At 51.5% G+C, this 23659-nt stretch overlaps 2 protein-coding genes and 1 non-coding gene across 15 annotated transcripts; 2 read left to right on the top strand and 1 right to left on the bottom strand.

Annotated features, from left to right (window-relative positions):
- The first annotated feature begins 30 nt into the window (after positions 1 to 30).
- MYL6 (myosin light chain 6) lies at positions 31 to 3311 on the top strand. Of its 5 annotated transcripts, XM_037008947.2 has the most exons (7): positions 163 to 290; positions 529 to 556; positions 1416 to 1559; positions 1783 to 1956; positions 2051 to 2128; positions 2428 to 2471; positions 3139 to 3311. In XM_037008947.2, exons 1-6 carry the CDS (start codon positions 288 to 290, stop codon positions 2454 to 2456), a joined length of 456 nt encoding a protein of 151 aa, XP_036864842.1. In that variant the 5' UTR covers positions 163 to 287; the 3' UTR covers positions 2457 to 2471; positions 3139 to 3311. The 5 variants fall into 5 exon arrangements, with proteins under 5 accessions (XP_036864841.1, XP_073072739.1, XP_036864842.1 ...); XM_037008946.2 differs by lacking the exon at positions 529 to 556 and having other exon boundaries at positions 31 to 186; XM_017661946.3 differs by lacking the exon at positions 2428 to 2471.
- Positions 3312 to 4057: 746 nt separating this feature from the next.
- SMARCC2 (SWI/SNF related BAF chromatin remodeling complex subunit C2) lies at positions 4058 to 22283 on the bottom strand. 9 transcript variants are annotated; one of them, XM_073216628.1, is made up of 30 exons: positions 22085 to 22282; positions 20025 to 20144; positions 19313 to 19398; positions 18787 to 18868; positions 18593 to 18685; positions 17997 to 18066; positions 17728 to 17797; positions 16942 to 17017; positions 16652 to 16783; positions 16429 to 16544; positions 15931 to 16055; positions 14871 to 14927; positions 14680 to 14717; positions 14282 to 14412; positions 13906 to 13977; positions 12126 to 12239; positions 11550 to 11703; positions 10789 to 10881; positions 10442 to 10561; positions 10291 to 10353; positions 9722 to 9980; positions 9371 to 9532; positions 9070 to 9140; positions 8706 to 8841; positions 8461 to 8627; positions 7942 to 8076; positions 6599 to 6971; positions 6202 to 6285; positions 5860 to 5982; positions 4058 to 5328 (listed from the first exon to the last, which is right to left on the bottom strand). In XM_073216628.1, the coding sequence occupies exons 1-30, from the start codon at positions 22193 to 22195 to the stop codon at positions 5252 to 5254; spliced, it is 3510 nt and encodes a 1169-aa protein (XP_073072729.1). In that variant the 5' UTR covers positions 22196 to 22282; the 3' UTR covers positions 4058 to 5251. The 9 variants fall into 9 exon arrangements, with proteins under 9 accessions (XP_073072729.1, XP_036864834.1, XP_036864832.1 ...); XM_037008939.2 differs by having other exon boundaries at positions 5860 to 6285; positions 10442 to 10558; positions 22085 to 22283; XM_037008937.2 differs by having other exon boundaries at positions 5860 to 6285.
- Positions 22284 to 23021: 738 nt separating this feature from the next.
- Positions 23022 to 23103, top strand: TRNAS-CGA (transfer RNA serine (anticodon CGA)). The gene has a single exon. It is a non-coding gene; the product is annotated as a tRNA-Ser (tRNA).
- Positions 23104 to 23659: the final 556 nt, after the last annotated feature.

Below are 23659 nucleotides of genomic sequence, written 5' to 3'. Positions count from 1 at the left end.
CCCCACGCTCCCAAGTCCTCCCACCTCCTCACCGCTCTGAGCGGCCGGTCCGCGCGCCCAGCCCGCCCTCTTCCTGTTGTCCGGCCTAGGGAGGCTGTTCTGGAGAGGACTGCGGCAGGCCTCGACCCCCACGTTACTACTGTGCAATGATTTGCATGAGCCCCGGCCGGAGTTCCCATTGGCTGGGTCAGTTGGGGTAACGTCATCGGGACGTACTAAGGCCGGGGTTAGGGTAGGAGCCGGAGCCATTACTGCAGGAAAAGATTCTGCAGAGCTGGGTCTTCGAGATGGTGGGGCCCGGGCCTGAAAGGATGAGCGGGCTTTGGGGCGCAAGTTGGGTAGCCGGGGCTGGGGGGTAAAGAGAAGGCAGAGGTAGGGGGCAAAAAGAACCTTGAAGGCTTGGAAGGTTGGAGGTGGGGTTGGAAAGTATGGGGAAGCGAGTTCCCAGCATGGAACAGGAGTTGGTGGGGGTGGATAGAAGCATGGGGGTTTGGAGTTCCAATGCTCACCGCTCCCTTCTCTGAGCAGTGTGACTTCACCGAGGACCAGACCGCAGGTAGGTAATATCGACCCCTGCTGAGGTCATACTTAAGGAGGGGGTCATTCCATCTAGCATCTGGCCCTTACCCACAACCTCTCTTCCCTTCTGCACCCTCGGGGGAGTACCTTCTGGGTTCCCTTCTCCCTCCTTTTATGTCCTCCATTTTCTTTTCTCACTCTTTCTTCCTCCCTCTCCTTCCACTCTAGATCTGAGCCCAAAGCCCTGAGTGAGTTTTAGGTGGTGTGGGTACGTGAAACAACTTGGTCACCTTAATGCCTGCTGTGTGTGGGGCTTGGGGAGGGTTCAAGCTGTCCGCACTCCAGTGTTCCTTAATCAGCTGCTTCTGCCTTTTCTCTCTTCCTATGATAACTCTCTCCTTCCCACCCACCCCCAGCTTGAATTGTGAAGACTGTAAAAAGCAGTGACCTGGTACTTTGTGAAAATAGGGACAGGGAAGTTTGCTGAGGAACCTTGTTTTCAGCTGTACTCTCTGAAAGGTCTATACCGGAGGGGTGGGAAGTGGCAGGCTGAATGACCCCAGTCCCTGGCTGCTGCTCCCACTTCCTTATAAGGACAGGACCCAGGCAGGGCGGTGGCAAATTCCTGCCCTGTGTAGAGAGGAGACTGGGCGGGCTTGTCATACGCAGAGGGTTTGTGTGAGTGGATGTTACCACTCTGCTAAGGGGGCAGGAATGCTCTGTGGGACACTTGAGTTGGGAGGAAGGGACACTGGATCCCTCTTAGTGGACTTGGGTGTACAACAGTATAAATATCTGGTTTCCCCAGCATGATAAAGTTGGCTGGGCAGCAGGGGCTGTGAGGGAGGGTTTGTGTTAACTCCTGCATGCCCAGTGCTGTTTTTCTGAATCCTCAGAGTTCAAGGAGGCCTTCCAGCTGTTTGACAGAACAGGGGATGGCAAGATCCTGTACAGCCAGTGTGGGGATGTGATGAGGGCCCTGGGCCAGAACCCCACCAACGCCGAGGTGCTCAAGGTCCTGGGGAACCCCAAGAGTGATGGTGAGGTTCCTTAAAAACAATTCCTCAGTGTGGTGTTGGGCCCATAGTTCTTCAACCAAGAGCTTCCATTTGTTTTCCTAGGCCCCAGACTCAAGCAGGTCTTGTCTCAACTAGCAAACTCCATAGACTCCCCTGCCTCAGGTGGGAGGTGTCTTTTCAGGTGTAATCCCTAATGCCCTCAGCCCTGAGAACCTGTGTGCTTTCCTGCCTCGTTTTATGGCAGAGATGAATGTGAAGGTGCTGGACTTTGAGCACTTCCTGCCCATGCTGCAGACTGTGGCCAAGAACAAGGATCAGGGTACCTATGAGGACTACGTCGAAGGCCTTCGGGTGTTTGACAAGGAAGGGAATGGCACTGTCATGGGTGCTGAAATTCGGCATGTTCTCGTTACTCTGGGTAAGGTTATGCACTTGCACCTTGAGCTGAGGCACCACCAGATACACAGCTGTCACCCAATTCCCCAAGTGTGCTTGCTTTTTTCCCTCTACAGGTGAGAAGATGACAGAGGAAGAAGTGGAAATGCTGGTGGCAGGGCACGAAGACAGCAATGGCTGTATCAACTATGAAGGTGAGGGAAGAGTTGGGGCCCTTATGGAGGAAATAGCTGTGTGGGGCAGGTCATGCACAGCATTTGTGGTTTCCTGTCCCTGCCCCTGGGCTCTGAAAAGTGGCAGGAGGCAGGGTGCAGGGTCCAGCCCAGCCCAGGAGTGGGAGGTTAGGGGGGTTTGGCAGGAAAAGGAGTGATGTTGGGTGAAGGGTGGGGAAGGGATGGAAAGTAAAATAAGTGGAATGTCTGTTCTCCCACCGCCTGACCCCTTCACCCCATGCCTGTGTCTTGTCTTCACCATTGTCTCTTCCTTCCTGCAGCATTTGTGAGGCATATTCTGTCGGGGTGACAGGCCGTGGGGCGGGTACGGCTCCTCCCAGCCTTCTCTTCTGTAGTTGATCTTCCCAATGTTTTTCTTCCCAATCTTTCTCTAGCCTCTGCCCTTCCTCTTCTACCATCTGACTTCCTCCTGGCATGTTTCTGCATGGAGCTGAGTGGGGAGGGGTGGAGAGGGGTTGCATTACCTCCTGTCAAGAACAGGTGTTGAACTTTTGCTTACAGGGCCCCTTGTGCTGGTGTCTGGGAGCTCACACCAGCTTATCCCCGTCTTGCTTTAGGGCGCTCCTTTGGCCTCAGAGCACAGGCGGTTGGCATGGGGGGTGGGTTGCCTGCCCCATTGCACTGCTATAGCTGAAGAACCTTCTGCTGGGTAGCTTGGAGGTACCTGAACCCCAAACACTGTTTTCTGCCAGTGGCTGGCAGTAGCTGTAGATGTAGTTGAGACCTTTTCTGTCTCTGCTGTGTTCTTGCTGCCCAGGGGTTGGGAGGGACTAACAGCTGGTGGGAGGGGAGCTGGGGGCCAAGAGAACTGGTGAGACTCAAGGTGGCTCCTCTGTGAACCAGACTTCAAGGTTGGTTGCTGCAGGCACATCCCTTCCTATGCTGCTACCGTTGTGCTCTTGCGGTCTCCTGGCCCCTGGTGGACCCTTCCATTGGTACTGCTCCCTGGTTCACCCCTCTCCTTTCCACAGAGCTCGTCCGCATGGTGCTGAATGGCTGAGGACATTCCGTGTGTGCCCGGAGCCATGTGTGAGACTGTGTGGCCCCAAAGGCTTCCTAGGTTCCCTTGTCACAGCACCTTTCCCAGCTTGTCTCTTGGATATTTGCTGTCAGCACTCACCAAATAAACTTGCTGTATCCTAAATTCAGTTCTCCTTTCCTAAGCAGGGTAAAGGGGAGAGATAGACAGTCCAGGGTCAATGGACTACAGTTTGGGGGAAGTTGGGGAAGCCATCTTTGCCTCATTTAAAAAATGCCAGCCCATTCTTAATATGCTACAAAGGCTGCCATTTGGGGTTGGGGTTAGATTAGTGAAGCCATAAATCCCTATAGGATCAAGGCTGGCTGTCCTTGTTCCATCCCATATCAGGCCAAGTCTTCTCCACGCCCTCTGCCTGGTTAAACCGAGCCCTCAACCCTCCCAAGCAATGAAGGCATTGTGTGGGGGAAGCTGGGAGTGTTACTGGAACTAAAGCTAGGCTGTATTAGCTCTGCCTGAGCCTGTCTGTCATGTCACATTGGCAGGGCTAGGGGCCAGTAATAACAGAAGTAGAAGGGATGCCTGCCTTCTCCCTGCCTAAAAAGGGAAGGAATGAAACCTGAATTACTTCTGAAAGAATAAATATACAAATCTCCAGGTTGTGAGGATGTCCTTCCAAGTCTTAGAGTGCTATTTTTAGGGCAGGTAAGGGCCTTTGCCCAGCTTCTGCCCAGCACCCAGTCCTGATGGCTGGGCTGCCTTCAGCCTGTTGTGGAGACAGGCCTGGTGTCAGGGCCTGTGGCTTGCCGACCACCTCTCCAGCTCAGGTGAATGCCCCAGGGAAGGACTTCAGCCCTGTCCCCCTGCCTGACAGCCACAGGTAAGAACAGAAGGCACCCACAAGATGGAACTGAAAGCAAATTAATTTATATATTAAAAAAAAAAATAAAGAAAATTTACAGAGAACTTTTGAACAGAAGAAAGTTGCTAACACAGAAGAGGAACAGGAACATGAGGAACAAGGCCTGATGGGGAGGGACCAAGAATTGGTGGAGCCTAGAATTATGTTTGCCTTCACATCAGGGATGAAGGGGAGAACTGGTACAGGAGGCACGAATTCGTGGGGGCAGAGCCCAGCCACCCCCCGGAGGCTAGTACTGCCCTAGGTCACACTTCTCTCACCTGCTGCCCCCAAATTCCAGGGAACCCCTGGCTACCAGTTGAGGTTCTGATGGTCTTGGGAGAGGGAAGAAGTTGGGGGTTGACCCACCAAGTCATATTATAAGGAGGTGCTTAAGTGCTTTTTGAAAATTTCAGGTTTTTAGGTCCCCCTCCATCTCACAGTTCCCCTTTCCATGTCTTCAGGAGCCCACTGATAAGGCCCAGGTGCCTCCTTCCTCTGATTACCTGCCACAGGGGTGTCCAGGATATGCCCCCTCCCCCACCGCACACATACGCTGGCAAAAACTATGCAGGTAATTTAAAAACAAGACTAACATTCAGAGGGGAAAGGGTTATTAGCTGACCTGGGGTGGCCTAACACAGCAACACTGAGGAAGCAGTAGGAGAGATTAGAGGAGCAAACTGGAGGAGGGGTGGCTTGTCAGTAACAATGGCTGGAGGAGACAGATTCAGCACCCTATTCTATTCCCAGATCTCTCCCAGAACCTTTCCTAAAACTGTCACCTCCCTTCTCCACAAAATGTAAAAGTTGGTTCGTTTTTTTTTTAGTGGGTACAAGGAGTTCCAATGTGGCTTTTTAACTCTTAAAAGTTTTTTCTCCCCATAAAAAAATGGAGTTTTGAGGGGTGCACCCTTAGAAGTGGTTAATTAGAACCTTGTATGAACTTCCTCCATCCCCTCCTCTGGGGCACGTCCCCATCCTATGCTCTCAGCCATTAGAAACATCTTTTAAACAAGTCCTTGAATACTCCGATATTAAAATCATGCCTGACAGGCATGGTGGGAGCACTGGAGGGGCAGGAGGAGATTTCCTTACATAGTGATGAACTCTAGGCTGGGGAAGGGTCCCAATGGTGGGGGGAGGGCTGTTCCTGGAACCTGGGTCTCCATGGGGTGAGGGAGAGAGATGTCTGGCTGGCTCCTCACTGTGGAGGTGGCACAGGGGTGACTGTGCCTGGGCTCGGGGCTGTGGGGTCTGGAGGCAGGGGGGTGCTTGGGTCTGTGGAGAAAAGGAAGATGAATCAGCTAGGGTGAGCAGGAGAGAGGGCTCCACACCCAGGCCTCCAGACACCAGAACTGGGCATGGCATGCAGCGGGCAGATGGATGGATGGAGTGCCCATGACACAGCTTCCTTTCCCCAGTCCCCTCTCCCCTCACTGAAAATAACCCACACCCTCCTCCAGCCCCAAAAGGTAAAGGGGGCATTTGAGCGTGACAGGACAAGCAGAGGGACACCAAGTCATGCAAACAGGCAGCCGTCTCTCAAGTTTACTACTGAGGTGCTCTGTGCCACAGGACTCCTCCATGACCCACCAGTGAAAGGCCCCAACGTCATCCCATAGGTGGCAGCTGCCAGGCTGGGGGATGGTGGAGGACACCAGAGAGGCCCTTCCTCCTGGATTCTAACTTTACCAGAGCATTCAGAAAGGACTGTGGAAGCACTAGTACTGGAGACCTTCCCCACCTGCCCTCCATCCCTCCACGTGGACCCCTTTCCCTCACCCTTCTCCCCTCCAGGACCCTTCTCACCTGGCAGTGGGCTGGCACTGGGCAGGAGGTTGCCCTGAACAGCTGCCACAATGGCAGGGCTCTGGGCTGCGGCGGATCCGAGCCCCGGCCCCAGAGGCAAGGAGGATGGCATGGTGGTGGTCGCTGGCAGGTTAGGGTGTAGAGGGTTCGCCATGGACACAGGCAGGTTAGGTGGGGGGAGAGTGCCCGGGGCGAATGGGAGATGGTGATGATGCCCATGCAGGTTAGGAGGAGGCAGGTTAATACTGATGGAGTCGGCTAGACTACCAAATGGGAGGATGGATGGAGCAGGAGGAGGAGGAGGAGGCAGCATGCCGAAAGGCAGACCCAAAGGAGCATTACCCGCCATGCCTGGGTGCCCGCTGCCTGGCACTGCCCCAGGTATCACTGAGGGAGGAGCTTGTTGGCTGGGGAATGGCGAGGGGCCTAAGAGGAGAGATTGCAACAGTCAGAGGCCTAAAACCTCACCAACTCACTTCCGTAGGAGAATGTAGTCGCTACTAGGTACCACCTTCCCTTTTCCTGACACTAGAAAAACTGATAAATCCTTGAAACAAAATTCCAAAGATCTGGTTCAGGGAGGGAGCCCTGCAGGCTCAGGAATAGAACAGGCTGGGGCCCATCTACTATAGTCATGGCTGACCCCGACCTCCATTCAACCACCTACTCTCTTTGAGGGAAACTAGAACATGCACGCACATCCCACTAATCACCAGGAGTTTCAGAACCTGTCACTTACCATGGGGTCCAGGGGGGGGTACCCCTGGTGGGATTGCCCCAGGCTGGGGGGCTCCAGCTGCTTGCTGCTGCTGTGGCCCTGCAGATGATCCCGCCTGCCCAATCTGTTCAGAGGGGCCCAAGCTTCCAGGAGGGGCCCCACTACTAGCAGGGGCAGGAGCCACAGAGGCTGGAGCCATAGCCAAGCCGTGGCTAGTGGGTGGCCCTGCACCTGTGGGTGGGAGGGGCTGGGCGCCTGGGGGCGGGGCTGCCTGCGGCTGCACGTGGTGCATCTGCTGGAAATGCTGCTGCCTGGCCCTCATCTCTGCATACTTCAACTGCTCCATGTGGAAGGCTTGTCTGTCCGCCAGGAGCTGCTGCCTCTGATACTCCAGCTGCCAAGGATAAGAGAGTACTGCTGCCCAAGTTCAGAAGGTCCAAGGCAAACCCTTGCCCCGATAGATCCAGCCTCTCCTCCTGTCAGTACCCCACATCAAATCTACTCAATCTTGTACTTGGTGTCCTCCGCCCTCCCCAGCCCTCCCCTCACCAATGCCCACGATCACGTCTTTTGCCCATGTGTTTTCTTGCTGTGATGGAGTTAATGGGCTATCTGGTGGTAGCCTTGCTCGTTTCAACTGCAAAGCTGTGAATCTGTTATTAATTTGGAAGTCAATTCCAGTTTCTCTTGTCAATTCACGTTCTTTCCTTCCTTCAAAACTGGCTTCAAAACACTATTCCTAAGAAGCCATCCCAGTTGATACTAGATCAGTTGTCCCATCTCTGAGCATTGTCCTTTATTCTGTTCTCTCTTAGGATTTATATACTTGACTTGAAGTCTCTTAATTTCAACTTGTCAGACACCTAAGCATTAGGTCTATGATGTCTCCAATCAAAGTAGGTTCTCTGAGGTCAGGGTCACTGTCTTATATTTCTTTTTCTATCTTCTCAAAAACAATATAGTTCAAAACCTTGTCCATTTCACCCCCTTTCCAAGTTTGCCTCCTGGCTTTGAAGCCTACCCTCTCATCATCCCTTAAACCTGTTTGATAATGCAACAAATATTTATTGAGAGCCTACTATGGGCCAAACATTGTTCAAGGACTTGAAGATGCAGCAATCAAAAAACTGGCTAGCATCTCTGCTCCATGATGCTAACATTCTGTGTGAGGTCAGTGTCCAGGCTGTGGCTGTGGACTGCTTGTTCCCTACTGTGCAGGGCTGGCTCTTCCTGCCCCAAGGCACTCCACTCTGCTTGAAGCCCTGTCAGTCTCACACTTTCCACACACGCGTGCCCCCTCTTCCGAAACTGAGGAAGCTCCATGTCAAGGTGGCTCCACTGACCCACTAGAGGCCGCTACTCACTGCTTCTCGCTCTCGGTCCATGATCGTCTCCAGCTCCTCAAAGTGCCGGAGTTTAATCTCCAACTTTTTCATCTGGGTCTCCACCAGCAAGGCCACCAGAGATTTGATCTTCCTCTCCTCAACAGCAGCCAAGTGCTAGGGAAGGAGGGGTGGGATGGCCATCAGCAGGAGGACCTAGCTGAAGACATTCCAAGGGAGAGAAAGGTAGGCGGGAGGCTGGCAAGTTTTAAGGATTTGCTATGGTCACAACCCAGGGAGTAGCATAGCCTTCATAGTTTTAAAGAACATGAAGAAAAAGAGAGTGGCAGAGGCTAAGATAAGGCCGAGCAATTAGAAAACAGGCCCAGTGGTAAAAGCTTAAAAAGCTTAGAGAAGAGATGACCAGCTCTCCATCGGAATCAAAATAAAAAGGCAACAGCCCAACGTTATTTAAGGATGAGCAAGGAAGGACTTTCTCCAGGGGCAGAGTGAAGGGGAGCAGCTCCTTCCCGGGGGGGGGCCTCTAGGTTTCAGGAGCACCTTGGCCTTCACAGCGGCAGCGGCCAGGGCAGCGGCTGCCGCCGTGGAGAGGTTGCCCTCGCCGATGTCCCGCTCCACTTTCGCCTTCCTGTCCCCCTCTGACTCCACAGTTTCCTTCAGCACTTCCTCCGGCCCTTCCTTTGGCTCCTTCTCCTTCTCGGGGTCAACTGGGCCACGAAAAGCAGGTGTCAGCCATGGCTGCCCATTTCCTTCCTGGGCCTGCACCACCATGCTGGGGGGCTCACCCACTAGGTCGCCATCGCTCTTCTCTGACTCCTTCTCGCTATCGCCCTGCCTCCCTTTCTCTTCATCCTTCTTGGGAACCTCTCCAGTCTTCTCCTTTGCTTCTTCCTCAACAGCCCCAACTCCTTCTCGGGGTTCCTGAAGTCCCAAGAGAAAAGTAGACAGCATTGGGGCAGCTGGCTCTCTGGCTCTCACACATCCAGCCCAGACTGGGGACGGGATCACACCTCTGACTTTGGAGGTGACCTAGCTACAGGGGCAGCCCCATCCCATTGCAGCACTGGCCTGCCTGAGTGTACCTGTGCCCCCCAACACCATGGTGCTGCATGGACCTCCACCCACCCAGCCCAGGGCAAACCACTATACCTTGGGCTCCTTCTTCTCTTCTGTGGACTGGCCCTCTGCCCGCACCTCATCAGTCCCGCTCTCCTCTGTGCCTGTGAGAAGAGGAAATGGGAAATGTCCAACACAGAGTCCGGCCCTGTAACACTTTCCAACAGCCTTCTCCCAGCCAAAACCTTAGTGAGAAGACCAGTAAAGTCCTGGGAAATAATAAAAACCCCACCAGTTCTCCCCATTCACATTGTGCTCTGAGGTCATCTCAAGGTGGGGATGGCACAGGGCGCGACAGAGAAAGGGGAGAGGCCCAGGGAACTGCCGGCCTTACTGATCCGCTCAGGCTCCTCCGAGGCAGTTCCTGCAATACCACTGCTCTCCAGGCCAAAGGCTGGGTCAACCCTGCCTGTCACCTTGGCTGCTTCCTCCACTTTCCGAACATGGGCCTCCACCAAGGCCGTGGGTACCTCTTCCTTCATTTTGGAGAACTCTTCTGCAAGATCCAGAGAGGATGAAGCTGGGAGTGGGGGCCTTCCATGTGAAAGCATCCTCACAAGCCCGCCTCTTCATCTGGACCAGCATGGAGCTAGACAGGTGCCTGAGCTGATGTCAGTAGGGGTTTCAAGATCTGAGTAACCAGCCCTTCAAATGTAAACTAAGAAGGCCAGGCCATCCACGTTACCTAGGGCTGACTTGGCGGCAGCAGAGGCGACTCGAGGATCAACCACAGAGGCCAGGAAGGCAACAGTACTCATAACAGGGTTGCCTGACTGACTGAAGGGGATGGGCTGGTAGGCCAGGGGGCCCAGGGAGGCCTCTGAGTCCTCCAGGTATGGGTCTTCGATGGGAAGACGAAGAAAATGCAAGATGCACTCGTCCTGTGTGCGGCTGCCCACGTGCTCTGATACTTTGTTCCAGTCATCTTTGTACATTTCCAGGGCCTGGTGGTAGTGGGAGAAATGCAACTTCACTTACTGAGACACTTTCCTTGACAGTCAGCTCCCCCCATCCTACTAAGGGTCACTGGCTTCAAAGTTCCCTGTGTCATGGTACTGGTGCACTCTGCTGGTCCAAGGGGAATCTCCAAGTAGCACTGAGAAAGGATATGGAGTTAGTGAACTGGCGCCAGTGCCTGGCCTGGAGCTGTTCCCTGAGGCAGGGTCTATAGGCATCTGGAAGGAAGGACTGGAGCAGGGGCACTCTCCCCACTCACTTGTGTATCGAGCACCCTCCTTTCCTTGCCCCAGTTACCTCCAGAAGAAGCAGGGTCTCCTGTTCTGTCCACTCTCGAGTGGCACTGGCTGCAGCTTTGCTCTGCAGGGCACAAAGGCGGGTGAGGGAAGAGCCCCATGGCCTCTGAGGAGAAAGGCACTCACCCCTGAAGTCAGTCCACAATGCCTACCTTGGAGGGCACATTCTTCTTTGTGTACATGTCTGTGCGTAGCCCAAAGTTCTGCATGTCTGCAGGCTTCTCTTTACCTTTGTCAGGGAAGCTGAGCATTTGCTGAGAAGCAGAGGTCTGCTGTTCGTGCAGGAGAAAAAGACAGGTGAGCAGGCATGACCCTGGGAGCCAGGAGCAGACAGAGAGAGAGAAGAGACAGAGGAGCTTCCTTCCCAAAGCCAGGGACACCCTGGGTGGGCCTTCCTCCCTTACTGCTGTAGCTCCTCTGCCCTCACAACTCTTCTACCCAGGCAGGGGCCCCACAATAAAGGGGCAAATAAGCCCAGCAGGGTCTACACCCCACCTACCAGCTCTGGCTTGCCCTTAGCCGTCTCTGGCACCAGGTCATCCAACTCTTTGCCCTTTCGCCCAGCCTTGGTATCAGCATCAACCTGGCGGCCCTAGGGGACAGAGCTTGGTGTCATGGAGGCTGGTCAGGAAATGACAAGGCCAAGGCCCTGGAGGCCTCAAGACCAAACACTGGGTGGCCTGCAAGCTCTGGGGCACACACGCTGCTGTTCCATGTTCCCTTAATGATCAATTAGATCTGTAGTTGGCATGGTATACATTTGTATTCACATTTATCTCTATAGGTTCTCTTAGGAGCTGGATTTATCTTCTAATCCTAGATTTGGCGCTCTGTGACACTGGGCAAGCCACATAACCTTTCTCCTCTTAATTTTTGTAATGTATGAAATGAGAGTGAAAAAAATGGAAGTGATAATTCTGAGGCAAAAATGAAAAAATGCTGGAAACATGACAAAGTTTTTAAATTCCATGCAACTTAATTTTAAGCCCTTTTTCTCTATCTATTCCATCCCCTACATTAGCCTGTCTGCTGCTTAAGGAAAAGGAGCATCTCTTCTCTCTCAGCAAGTCCTTGGAATCTTTGGACAGAGGCTGAGAGGGTGCTAAACAGAGAGGCTGATTCCTGTGGCCCTTTGCATCCCATGGAAAAGGAAAAACCTCAGAACACTCCTGAACCATTACCCTAAAAACCAGAAAAAGAAGAGTCCAAGGAAGCCCAATTTTACCCAACCCCACCTGTCCCCACAGCCCCTCACCCAACCTGTGGGGTCTTGGGCTGTAGAGGCACCAGCCCTGATGGTGTGTCTGCCAAGACGTGGAAGTGAGAGGTGGGTGGAGGCCCCATTGGGGTTGGTCGGCTCTCGGCATCCACCTGGTAGTTAATGAGACCCCACTGTTCCAGGAAGGCATGGACCCTGTGAAGACAGAGGCAGATACAGAGTCATATGGGACAGCAGAGTCATACGGGACTCCCCGACCCTCTTCTCTGCTCACTCTCCTCCCTGGGAAGCCCAGTCCTTTCCACTACTACCATGTCAGTGACACCCAAGTCTACATCTCCAGTTGGGACCTCTCCATATCCATCCACCTACTAAACATGTCTCCCTGGATAGCCAGTAAAGTCAAAGCAGGATCCTTCAGTTAAACACACACTTCCCACTTTCTGCCACACTTCAGTTGCCATTCCCTTGCGTCACTCATTCCCCGAACCTGAACTTTGCTTTCTTTAGGTTTCTTCCTGCTCAATCTCCTCCTATGCTCCTTGCTGGCATCCCTACTTTTGCCAAGGGACACCCATGGGCAGACACCCTCATGTACCCCGCAACTGCAGACCCACCTCATGATGGCACAGACATCACCCGCCAGGTTCCTACGGCAGGCAGTAGAGGTGAGATACTCCTGGGGGTTCAGCCGGTAAGTGTCAATCATGAAGTTTCGATAGGCCAGGTAGCTTAGAAGAGATGAATGATGAGGAGAAAAAGTAAATGTCTGCCAGGAACTAAAGGGCAGGAAAAGTGATAAAGGTGCTAAAGATTCCTCCTATATGACAAAGCCAGAAGACAGTAGATTGTTATTAACCTTCAGGCCTACTATGTGATGGTTGCATGGGGGTTCAAACACTGCTTGTGTTCCTTGACAGGGTTTTTAGTTAAATAAATTACTTTCTTGGCTGTACTTGGAGATATTTCATCCAACTTCTGAACAAGGAATCAAAAGGTAAGAAAGGGTGCTCTGATTTCCAAAGGCAGATGTTAAAGGGAAGTCCCTGCCTCCCCTTGTATCCACCTAGTCAGTATGACATGGTACAAGGAATCTATGTTTCAAAGATGGAAAGATTTGAGTTCAAATCCTATATCTACCATGACAACCTTGGGCAAGTAATTTTACTTGTTTAAACCTCAGTCTCTATCTGTAAAGTGGAGTGTCTGTGGAAGGTGACAAAGATGTGGAAAGATCTAGTGTAGCACCAGGCACATTATTGGAGCTCAAAAACACAGCAGCTCTCATGTGGTCCAGTGTAAAGTCTGAGAACAGGAGCTAGATTAAAGGATGCAGATGCCGCTTTTATTACTTCCTAGCTATGTCACCTTGTGCAAGTGACTTAACTGGGGTCTATACCTCAGTCTCCTAACCAGTAAACTGGAGATGGTAAGAGGACCTACCTCTGAAGCTGATGTGAAGATTAAAGTAGTTGATGTATATAGGATGCTTAAGGCAATGCCTGGGAGAGGGTAATCTCTTAATATATTGGACAGCTGTCATCATTTACTATTTTATACCAAGACTGAAAAGTATATAGAATAGTCTTTAGTTTCAACCCTGCCTGCAGATCATGAACTCATGTCAACTGGTCACTAATTCCTTTCCCCTGGAGAGGGCAAGGCTTGTTCACATGCATGCTTTTCTCAGGAAGAAGAGAACCATAGTGGAGAACAGCTGGGAGCAAGCTCACTCAGTTCTTAGGGAGCCGTGGCTCTACACTCAGTCTCACTTGCCTTGTCAGGACATCTGTCCTGCAGCATCCCTAACAACAGAAGTTTGCCAAGTCTCATCCGGAGCCAAGCAGGTGTGGCCTGAGGCAACACCTTGAAGGAGGCAAAACCTTCTGAGCCCCAAGCTTGCACTTTACATGCCACTTCTCTCCAGAGAGCCTTTTCCATCCCTTCATTAACAGACTGGGTCTTCATAGGTCCACCTCCTGTCTTTCTATCAAAACCTCCTCTCAAGGACCAGCCCACTAGCAATCATTTACATTTTAGTCAAAGCTATTACTTATGCTAGAGATTTACATTTTAGACGACGACACCAGTTAATTACGTCTGGGAAGGCTCTATGCCCTATCAAAAGAAATGGAGGCACTGGAACAAGTACTTGCTCTGTGCAGAACGACATGCTTCATATGGCCCCTGGGAAAACCTGGTGTCCCACAGAGCATACTACTCTGGTCACTGGGCAGGGCTGGGGCTGCCTCCAGGCAGAAAGAGGGTCTTTGTCAGCCTAGCACAGTGCCTGGCTCATGGGAGAAGCTCAAGAAATGTTGCTAAACTGGATGTTACTGGATCTGGAAGAGTGAATGGGGACAGGAAGGAGAAAAGTCAGAGATGAGATTTCCTTACATTTCTGGAGTCTTGGACTTGTTCTTGCCGTTAAAGAACTCAGGGAGAGCCCTCCGCTCAATGGCATGAACACTGCAAGAGAAGCAGAGTGGATTCAGAAGGCACTGGTAGAGAGATGGGAGCCCCAAAGACAGGAAAGTCTAGCAGGCAGGGCAGGCAAATAGCTGGAGACGGCAGGAAGGACTCAGAGAGAGCTTGGGGAGAGCTCCCGTCAGGGCTGAAAAACTCAAGAGACCAGGAGCTTCCCTAAAACTCGTGTACCCCAGTCTATTTGGCTGAGGAAGAAAAAACTTATTTGGAGGCAGAAGGAGGAATACCACATTGAGCTCCGGAGATAGGGAAATACAGAGTCAGTGAGAAGTTGGAGCAACAATACCTATTATAGTCAAACCAGGCAGCGTAGCTAGGAATGATGATATGGTGGGTCTGTTCAGTCACGTTGTCTTCATGCAGGTCTGGATTCTTGGTCTGCTCCCCCTTGTTCCCCGTACTGTTTTCATCCTCATCCTACAAGTATGGAGGCTTCTGGATACTCAGCATTCCCATTCTGCCCCTAGCAACCCTCTGCTTCTCCCATACCCCAGGAATGTGGGCACTAAAGATGGGTATGGGAATGAACAGTTATGGGCTCCAGGACTCAGAAAGCTTTCAACACCAGCTACAACCTAGAACTAGTCTAGGGTGGGAAGTCTGGGCAGTGCAAAGTGCTAGGCAGAAGGAACTTTATAATCACAAATGAGAATCACATAGAGAGGCAGTCTAAACTGGCTCCACCTTGCCCGTGGTCTCCATGCTTTCATCCTCCTGCTCATCTGAAAGAAAAAGAAAGCAAAACAGCAGGCTGGAGCCTCCTGACAGGCAAAAGAAGGATCCTGCTTTACAAAAGGTCCCAGCAGGCTTGGGGAGGGTGGCAGCTGGGCCTCCTCTCTTCTGAGCACTGACCCACACCCCCAAGGCCCCCTTACCCAGGTCAGTCACTGTGCCTCCCTTGACTGGGGCTGACTCCGAGTCCTTCTTTGTGACTGCCAGAGGAGAGAGTCACTTATCAGACAGTTTCTGCCTAAAATAAGCCCTCACCTCTCCACTGTTAACAGTTCAAGAGATCTTTCTCGAAGAACTTTCTCCCACTGATCACAAATAGTAGTAACTCCTTCCAGTTTGCCACCATTTTAGGGCTTGAAACTCACCTGCTACCTTCTCCCCTTCCCCAATCAAAATTGCATTTAACTTTTTCCCTATGAAGAAGCATTTTCTACTCAACGGCATCCACAAGTCATTCTTGTCCTTGATAGGCCCTTATGTCCATCAGTGTGTCTCTAAGTTCTTACTGGACTGAGACAGAGTTTGCCCCACTACTCCAGAGGAGCAGCTGAATCTGAAACATGTTTGAAAGCAGTGGACTTTCTTCAGCTGAATTCATACACCAAGGCCAGGAGAAAACATGGACAGAGAGGAGAGCTGCTCTGACCAATGAAGGGTAGAACCAGGGCTCCTCTCTCTGTGGCCTCCCTCACCCTTCGGCCAAAATATGCCTCCAGATATTGGGAGCTAGTCTATGTAAGACAGACTGTACTCTGTTGGTTCCACTGTATGGTTCCACACTATCACACAGCAGTGGTCTCCAAAGTGGGGCTGTCAAGCCACTGGAATATGGGCATGGGGTATCAGAGCTCCTCTTCGTATTTCCTTTTTAATCTTATCCTTTCCATCGTCCCATGTTCAGAAAACATTTGCATGTGTTTTACAATGTCATAAGGTAGCGAGCAGTACAACAGTACATGTATATAATCTGTGCACAGATATATTTCAATGATGGGGATACATTATCAGGAGGAGTTTGGAGACAACTGAATCAGGTGCAAAGCACAGCCCACAACTCCGATATAGGTATGAAGGTAGAGCACAGTCCACAGTGAAGAAGATGAGTTCAGCGACCAGCTGAAGTGAAGGGGAAAGTCCTCTAGAACTGGAGCAGGAACAGGAAAGGGAATGCGGTGGGTCCAGGGAGCTTGGCCTGGCCCATACCTGTTTTGGGCAATGTCACCTCTTCTATGTTGGGGACTGGGGAGGGCTCATCCATGTCCTTCGTCAGATCTTCTTGTTCCTCTTCTCTGTGGCCACGCTTTGACTTGGTGTAAGGTGTTGAGGGACTGAGAAGAAAAGGGAATGGAAGAGAACTCAGTCACCCCTGGACAAGGAGTCCCTAGAAGCTGAGATTCAAGGGAATCAAAGCAAGACAGGATCCTCAGGGTGGGGCTCATGCACAGACAGAAGCATGCACAGAAACCAGTCGCTACAGAGTAATGGGCAGTGACCACGGCTTTCGTGTGGAGGGTGAGCTCTCTGCATTTACTGGTGGCTGGGCCTGCAACTGGGCAGCTTCTCCGCCTCCCTCTCCAAATACCTGGGGAACGTGGCCCACCCAGGTCAGGGCCAGTGGCTGTGGGAAGAGACCTGTCCTTCCCTTCTGCAGCATGGTGTGGGAAGAATGGTGATGTGGGGGATGAATGGGGGCTGGCATACCCTTTCTTAGCATTTTTCTTCTTAGCCTCTGGGGTTGGTGAAGGAGAAGGGGAGCGCTTCCTCTTCTTATAGTTCCCCCCCTTCTTGTCCCTCCGATCTGAATCTGGGCTGTTCACCTGCAGGTTGGAGAATCGGGGTAAATGTCAGCAACAATGCCCAGTGCACACTTAGATATCTAAGACTTATGCTAAGGTATCAAGGAAGAAAGGAGAGGAATTTTCACCTCATCTGTCAAAGTCTTGGCTGAAATCTTCTTTCGGCGGGAGACAGGATTTTTGTCATCATTTACTTCATAGTCTTCTTCATTCATCCATTCATTGAAGGTATCTGTGTCCAGGATCCACTTTGCATGAACCTAAAATATAAAGGCACAGTGTGCCAGAGAGAAGCCTGAAAGCCACAGCTCTGTGGGCCCGAAGGGAAAAGCCACGAGCACAGGAGTCTCTGCTTCACCTCCAAACAGTGGTCTGCTCCTTGCATTCTTCTTCGGGTTTGAGAACAAGAGATACTCACCCTCCTAGGTTTCTCAGGAGTTGGAGCATCTTCCACAGATGCTTCAATTTCACTCGCTGGGATCCATGTGTCATAACTGCCATGGGAAATTAAGCACATGAAGCAGGATCAATGGGATGGAGTTGTGGGAAAGTAAGCACAAATCTTTAGCTTTCCATTTACAGAAAGTATTGAGTTGCTGGGTTAGTCTCTTGGTATGATTATTTTTCCAGTTAATATTGGGCTTTTCTTCATTATGAGGTGGTAAAGACAATTACAAAACTTTTTAAACACAGAAAAAGAAAGAAAAGAATCACTCTAACACAACATTCCTGTGGCATTCCATATATACTCTTTCCCAGTAACTCTTTTCTGCACAAATTTGGTTTCACATAATTGCAATGATACCAGATTTCATTTTACATCCTACTTCTTGCATTTCATATTTATTTACAAATTGTTCATATTATTTACATCTGTTTAAACACTGAGTAAAAGCCCACTGAGAAGACAGACAAATTGCTGAAAGCATTTTCTATTAGACAATCATATCATTTCTAAACCTACTCATAAAAAATTATACTGGAACAACCATTTCACACATTAAGCCCCAATCCTTTTAGCCTAAGCTTCATCCAATAAGTCCAAACCTTCCCCAAGATAGAGGATTTACATAATAGGTGGGAAGAGAACAAATGAACAAACCTAAAAGTAACTCCCAAAGAGCATCTTCTTGCTCTGCTAGGCGTTCGAGGGCTTCTCAGCCTGGCTCTGGTGCTTAAACCCGCCCCAGGACCCCATCCTCACCTATCAGGATAGTATCCCCAGTGCAGAAGAACCTGCTTGTCCCTCTTCATGACCGGTCGTACCCATTCCTCTGGGGATAGAGACAGAGCAGGAAGAAATATAAGCTAAAGAAGTACACAAAACATAACTGTATGCAACTCCGGTTGCAACAGGGTACATGGAAATAGGAATGTAAGATGGTAGGAAGGTTGAAAGGAAAGGAGCCCAGCAGTCCTCTGCCTCCTAGAGCAACCCCCGTACTGCAGTGGCCAGGAAAACCCAAGTCTCACCTTCTTCTAGGTTCCCTGGGACAGGATACACAACATGGGAGGCATTGTTCTTATCCTCAGTGACTGTTCCCTGGATAGCACAAGGAGAAGCATAAACATGGTCCCCTATGAATTACTCATGGGTGTAAATAAATCAAAAAAAGATTTAATCACAGCCCTGCCTTCCTTATCACATTTGCTCAGAGTGGTAGTAAAGTTAGTTTGCATTCTCTAAGCACACACCAGCAGAGTGGCAAAGGGAAAGAGCTGGGAGTGTGCTGATAGTGGAGAAAAGTCAAAGAAATTAAAAATTGTTATAGATAATCTTCTAAATAATAATCTACACATGGGAAATGTAAAGTTGACTGTATGTCCCTAGCAATGACTTCTGCTTGTTATTACAGAGTTCCAAAGAGCAAAGATTTCATTTCTCTGAAACCAGGCTATCTCTAGCTGAGTGCAAGTAGGTGCTTCTGTCCCCAGGCCAATGCACGTGCCAGGAATAGTGATCCAAACCTGCTGAGACTGGGAAATATGGAAGCAGGCTGCTTCATGTATGGAAAACATCAGGGAAAGAGTCATGGAGTTTCTGAAACCTCCTGACTCCACCCACTTACCTGGTGTCTCTTGATAATGTCCTTTAATTTCCCTAGCAGTTTGGGTTCAATTTCTGGGCACAGAAAAATGTTAGGTCGAGACAGGCAATTATTCTGTGGGGAGAAGAAATAGATTGGATGAAATTATGGTGAAGTGTTATTTTGGATTCCCTCTGAGGGATGGGACATGGATGGAAAAGGTTCTTGACTCTGACCTGCACTAAGGACTTCTCAATGGTCATGAACATTTCCACGTTGCGGTCCATGCGTGACGGATTCTGGAAATCATAACGCCGCCTTGTGAAGAGGCAATGATCTAGTCAGTGGTATAGCTCAGGTCTGAGGATAAGGTTAGAGTACGTGACTTTTTAACATGGAAAATTAGGAGGCAGTCTTTCTCACAGCTGTTGCCTGGGATTTAGGGCTCTATGAGCTCAACTCCATGCATCACTGTATACTTGGTCCAAAAGGACAAAGAAAAGCTAGAGATGCCAACCTGAGAATCCCTTTTCCTGTGCAGCACACACAGTGATGCATGCACACGTATTCACTCTTGAAGACTATTTTGGCTCTGACTCCCAGCCATTTTTCTGATCTATCAAGTCAGGCCTACTGACCTAGCAAAGCAAGAGACTCATAAGACTCACAAAGTATGAGACTGTCTCACCCAAGAAAGACCTCTGGGAATCATAAGAAGGGAGTTCCCTCTAATGTAAGAGGCACAGAAAGAAGGCATCTCACCATCCCTGGTCACTCTTGAATTTGTAGGCAGCTGCGAGGATGTGGCACAAGGATCCTCCTGCTTTGAAATCGAGGAAACATTTGATCTACAAAAGTGAGACAGGGAAGAAGCATGTGAGGGTCACGTCCTAAATTCTCTTATTACCTAAGGTAAGTAATAAGAATCCCATGCTGACTGATTTCCCTCTCAAAGGTGGAATTCATTAACACTGTGCCATTCTATCATGTGGCCTAGAAGAGAGGAAAGAAAGAAACCAATATTCAAAAAGCCCCACCTTGTACTTACTGGATACACAAGCACTTACTGGATCACCTCAATGATCATTACAGAAACCCTACAGTGTAGGCACATTAATCCCATCTGGGGATGAGGGAACCAAGACTCCAGAGGCTTAAATGGCTTGTCCAAGATCACAGAGATACCAGGTAGTAGAGCAGGATTTGAACACAAGCCTGTGCAGATCCAGATCTCATACCGTTTTAACCATGAGAGTTTCACACACAAGCTCAGCCTGAGAAACCCTGTTGCACAGTGTTACTAAGACAAAGAGAATGGCAAATGGGAACTACAGCCAAGTCAGTAATGCCCTGACCAGGCATAGGGGTGGTAGTAAATTGCCCAAATCTTGAAAATTATGAAATTTACGACAAAACAAAATAAAACAGCTCCTTCTCTGACTTGGAGAATTTGCCTGCTTGTGTCATCACTCACCGGCAGTTTCGTGAGTGGTGCGTTACTGACATGTTTGCCAAAAACTTCTTCCTGAAATTGCAGCAGCTGCACGACCAGGCTAGACAGGGACTTGTTGGTGGGTGGCTCGGCTTGAATGTACTGGGGAAACACAGGGATAGGAAAGAAAGACAGACCCCAGATCAATTGCCCACCACCTCCCTTATTTCTTCCCCAGGAGTTCTGGAAGCATCTGGCGCAGAGAAAACAGTGTCTTCTCCCTCCACAAGTCTAGTCTCTATAAAGAAAATGGCAGAAAGGAGGCCCTCTATGCCCCTCACCAGGAAGGTGAAATTCTGGTGGTGAAATCCAGGCTGCCAGTGCTGGTGCTGGGGGCAAGGGAGACTTCCTGCTCTTCCTCAGCTACACCCTGAAGTTGGAGTCACAGCGCCCTGATCTCTGGGCAACAGCACTGAGAGCTGTAAAATTCTGAAGGTTTATTGAGTTCAGGCCAAGGAAGCAGTACCTTAGAGGCTCTAAGTGAGACAGCAGTGTATTTTTTGGAGTAACTTTGTAGCCTATGATGTAGTGATTCCTCCTAGACTGGAGTTAGTAAGAAAGGAGCAAGGAGATAAGGCAATGCAAGGGGCAGACAGACCAGGAGTGAGCATGTGCATTCTGCTTTCTCTGGGAACTGGGCCCAACTGTCTTCTGGATGGGAAAGACCACCTACTACCCAGGCTGGTGGGAAACAGCAGATATCTGACCTTTCTGAGGAAACTATCTGAGACAAGCAACTCTGGGCCTTTTTAAACACATTACCATAGCATCCTAGCCTGTGTTCTAATTTAAAACTGGGCCAGAAGACTAACTCTTTACCTTTTGACTCGTTCTCTTAACCCTAATTACAGGGAAGGTGTTTCTCTCAGCAGGAGATATAAAGAGATCCTTGAAGGAAAAGGTAAATGACAAAGAACCAAGAGCATCAAAGCTGAATCAGGTCACAGGCTGTCAATCCCCCCAGGACCAGAAACTAAATAAGCCGCTAGACTGAACTCCCTCCCAAAAAGCCAAAGGTCTAGAGGCCTGGGAACCAGAGCCTCATGATGAGGTACTGACAAGTCACAGACCCAGCAGCTGTCTGTCAGGATCCTGATACCCAGAGACCTCCCAGAACAGGGCCAGACTCACAACCAGGATCAGAGGGGCATTTTCCTACACCACCCATCACACTGTGACAGGCAGCAAAGCTGGTCAGGAAGAACTGGGGGCTGAAGGAAAGCCAGAAAGAGAACCCCTGGCTGGGGGTGGTGCCCAGGCAGTCTACCTCCAGAGAAAAACCCCATGTGTAGAAGTACCTTTCTGCCAACACCAAGACCTAGAAAGGGCAGGTAAGGCTTCTTGAACCCTTTGTTCACCACCTTATTATCTCCAGTTAAAGGGTGGGGGGCTAGAGGGAGAAAGCGTGTCCTAGCCTCTGAAACCCATTCCCAAGGCAAAACAAGGCCAGGTGGCAGGGTGACTTCACTGTGAAACTGAGGAATGGTCTAAGGATCCCTGCCCAGGAACTTCTGGCCTCCAGCTCCACAAGAGGTTTTGTCTCCCCTTGCATGCAGATGGGAGCAAGCGGCAGAGACAGGTGATGGGGGCGGGGACAGGGAGCTTTTTCAGGCTGATTAGCAGCCAAAGGCCTACTCTGGGGCTGTTTACCCTCCGGCTTTCATCATTTCTCTCTAAACATATATAAAGCCCCAGGGAGGTCTCGGCCCGCGGGCACCTGGCCCCGAGCGGAGAGCGGGCGGCACCAGGACGGGCACGCCGGGCCGGGGGCGCCGCTCGGTGCTCCGACCACCCGCAGCCGGCTCTCGAGGAAAAGCCTGTAAGGCGGTCGCTGAGGGTTCCGCAGTGCTAGCAACGGGGCCGCCGAGGCAGGGGAGGGCAGCCCGGGCGGCGGGCGCAGCAGAGAGGGCGGCGGCCGTAGTAGGAGGCCGGAGGGCTGGAGAGGCTGGGAGGGCAAGGGGCGCGGGCCGCTGGAGGCCGGGCCGGGGCCGAAGGCCGCGGCGCCTTTGTCCCGCCCCCGGGCCTGCGGCCCTGCCGCCTACCTTCTTGTAGTTTTTGCCGAGCCAGAGCCGCACGTTGTCGAACTGGGTCACGGTGTCCGCGGCCTCGTAGTACTTCACGTTGGGGCCGCCATCCTTCTTCCGCACCGCCATCTTCTAGGGCTCGGGCCCCGCCGCCGCCCGCCCCGCGCAGCTCAGCTCCCGCCTTCTCGCCTCCTCCTCTGCCCGCCTCCTGCCGCCCGCCGCCGCCGCCGCCGCCGCCGCCGCCGCCGCCGCCGCCCAACCAGGCCGCACTGGCTCGCGCAGCGCCCCCTGCCGGCCGTTCGGGAGCGGTGGCGGCGAAGCGCCGGGTGGGACCCGGGACCCTCCCCGGCGGTCTCCCCGGCGGTGGCGGCGGGAGCCTTGGGGAGGTGGCTGCGTCCTGAGGGCTCTTCAACTGACGCGAAGCCTTTCCTCTTTGGCTCTCAGCCCGGGGAGAGGGGTGGCTCTTCATTCTCCCCCAAGGAGACGCCCATTGCCGGAGGAGCCCCCAGCCCACAGCTCTGAGCGGTGCTCACCTTGCACCTTCCCAGCCCCACGGAGCCCAAGACCCCTTTCCCCAGGAAGTCCTCCTTTCGTCCACCCCCAGGGGTTTCCCCTTTAAACTCCTCCTGAGTCTCATTCGTGCGAGCGCCTTGTCCCTCACCCCTCTCGCTCCCCAGCCTGAGGAGCCCCCTAGCCACCACCCTGGGGCCCAGCCCCGCCGCTCCCGCTGATTCCCTCCGCGGGCCCGGCCTCTGCCTCCCAAACAGCTTTGTGTTCCTAGAGACCCCGAATCCCCGCTGGGCGGTAGGCCCGCCGTCTTTCCCGGGACATCCAGGGCAGCCGTTATTTTCTCTGAGCCGAGCGGCGGCAGCCTATCGCCTCAGCTGCAGCCTTCCCTCTCCCAGAGCGCCGTGTGGACCCCTCTGTAAGTGCGCGGGACGGCCTTTCCGTGAGAGTCACGGTGGCCGAGTGGTTAAGGCGTTGGACTCGAAATCCAATGGGGTTTTCCCGCACAGGTTCAAATCCTGTCCGTGACGGTTCCCTTTTTTAACCCTTAAGGACATATATAAAGGGAATCCCCGTGCCCCATCTGCTTACATGCACACTTCCCTTCCTGTTTCGGAAATAGAAGCCAAAAGTCTCACCCCTGGGGGTGGGAGGGGTGGATTGTTCACGCGACCCTTAACTATGTACAGCTGTGTTGGCTCCTCAATATAAGGCACCTTTGGAATTCTGTTACTTCAGGTTAACTGACAGTTTTGGCATTCATTGTTTCATTCTTCAGAGAGAATCATTAGAGGATTTGGTTGAAGAGGGGTTAAGTTTTGTCTGGGAATGTGAATGAGCATTGTGTTATAATAGTCATAACTGGAGTTTCAGGGCAAAAAAGGCATCACTGGATTTCATGGCCCCAAGTCACATCTTGTAGGTCTGATTACATTGGAGACCCAGGAACAGGTATTCCCTTACTTGCATTTCCTTGGGAAGCTGCATGTCAGCTATCACAAGGCTAGGAGGGACTAGCTTCTTGAAACATCAACACTGCAGATCTAGCTGAAGAGTCTGGGAAGGTAACTATCACTCCTTACTGAG

This window comes from Manis javanica, chromosome 11 (genome assembly GCF_040802235.1).
Source record: "Manis javanica isolate MJ-LG chromosome 11, MJ_LKY, whole genome shotgun sequence".
Classification (NCBI taxonomy): Eukaryota; Metazoa; Chordata; class Mammalia; order Pholidota; family Manidae; genus Manis; species Manis javanica.
Note: the sequence above shows the minus strand (reverse complement) of the source record. Positions and strands in the feature narration are given on the sequence as shown.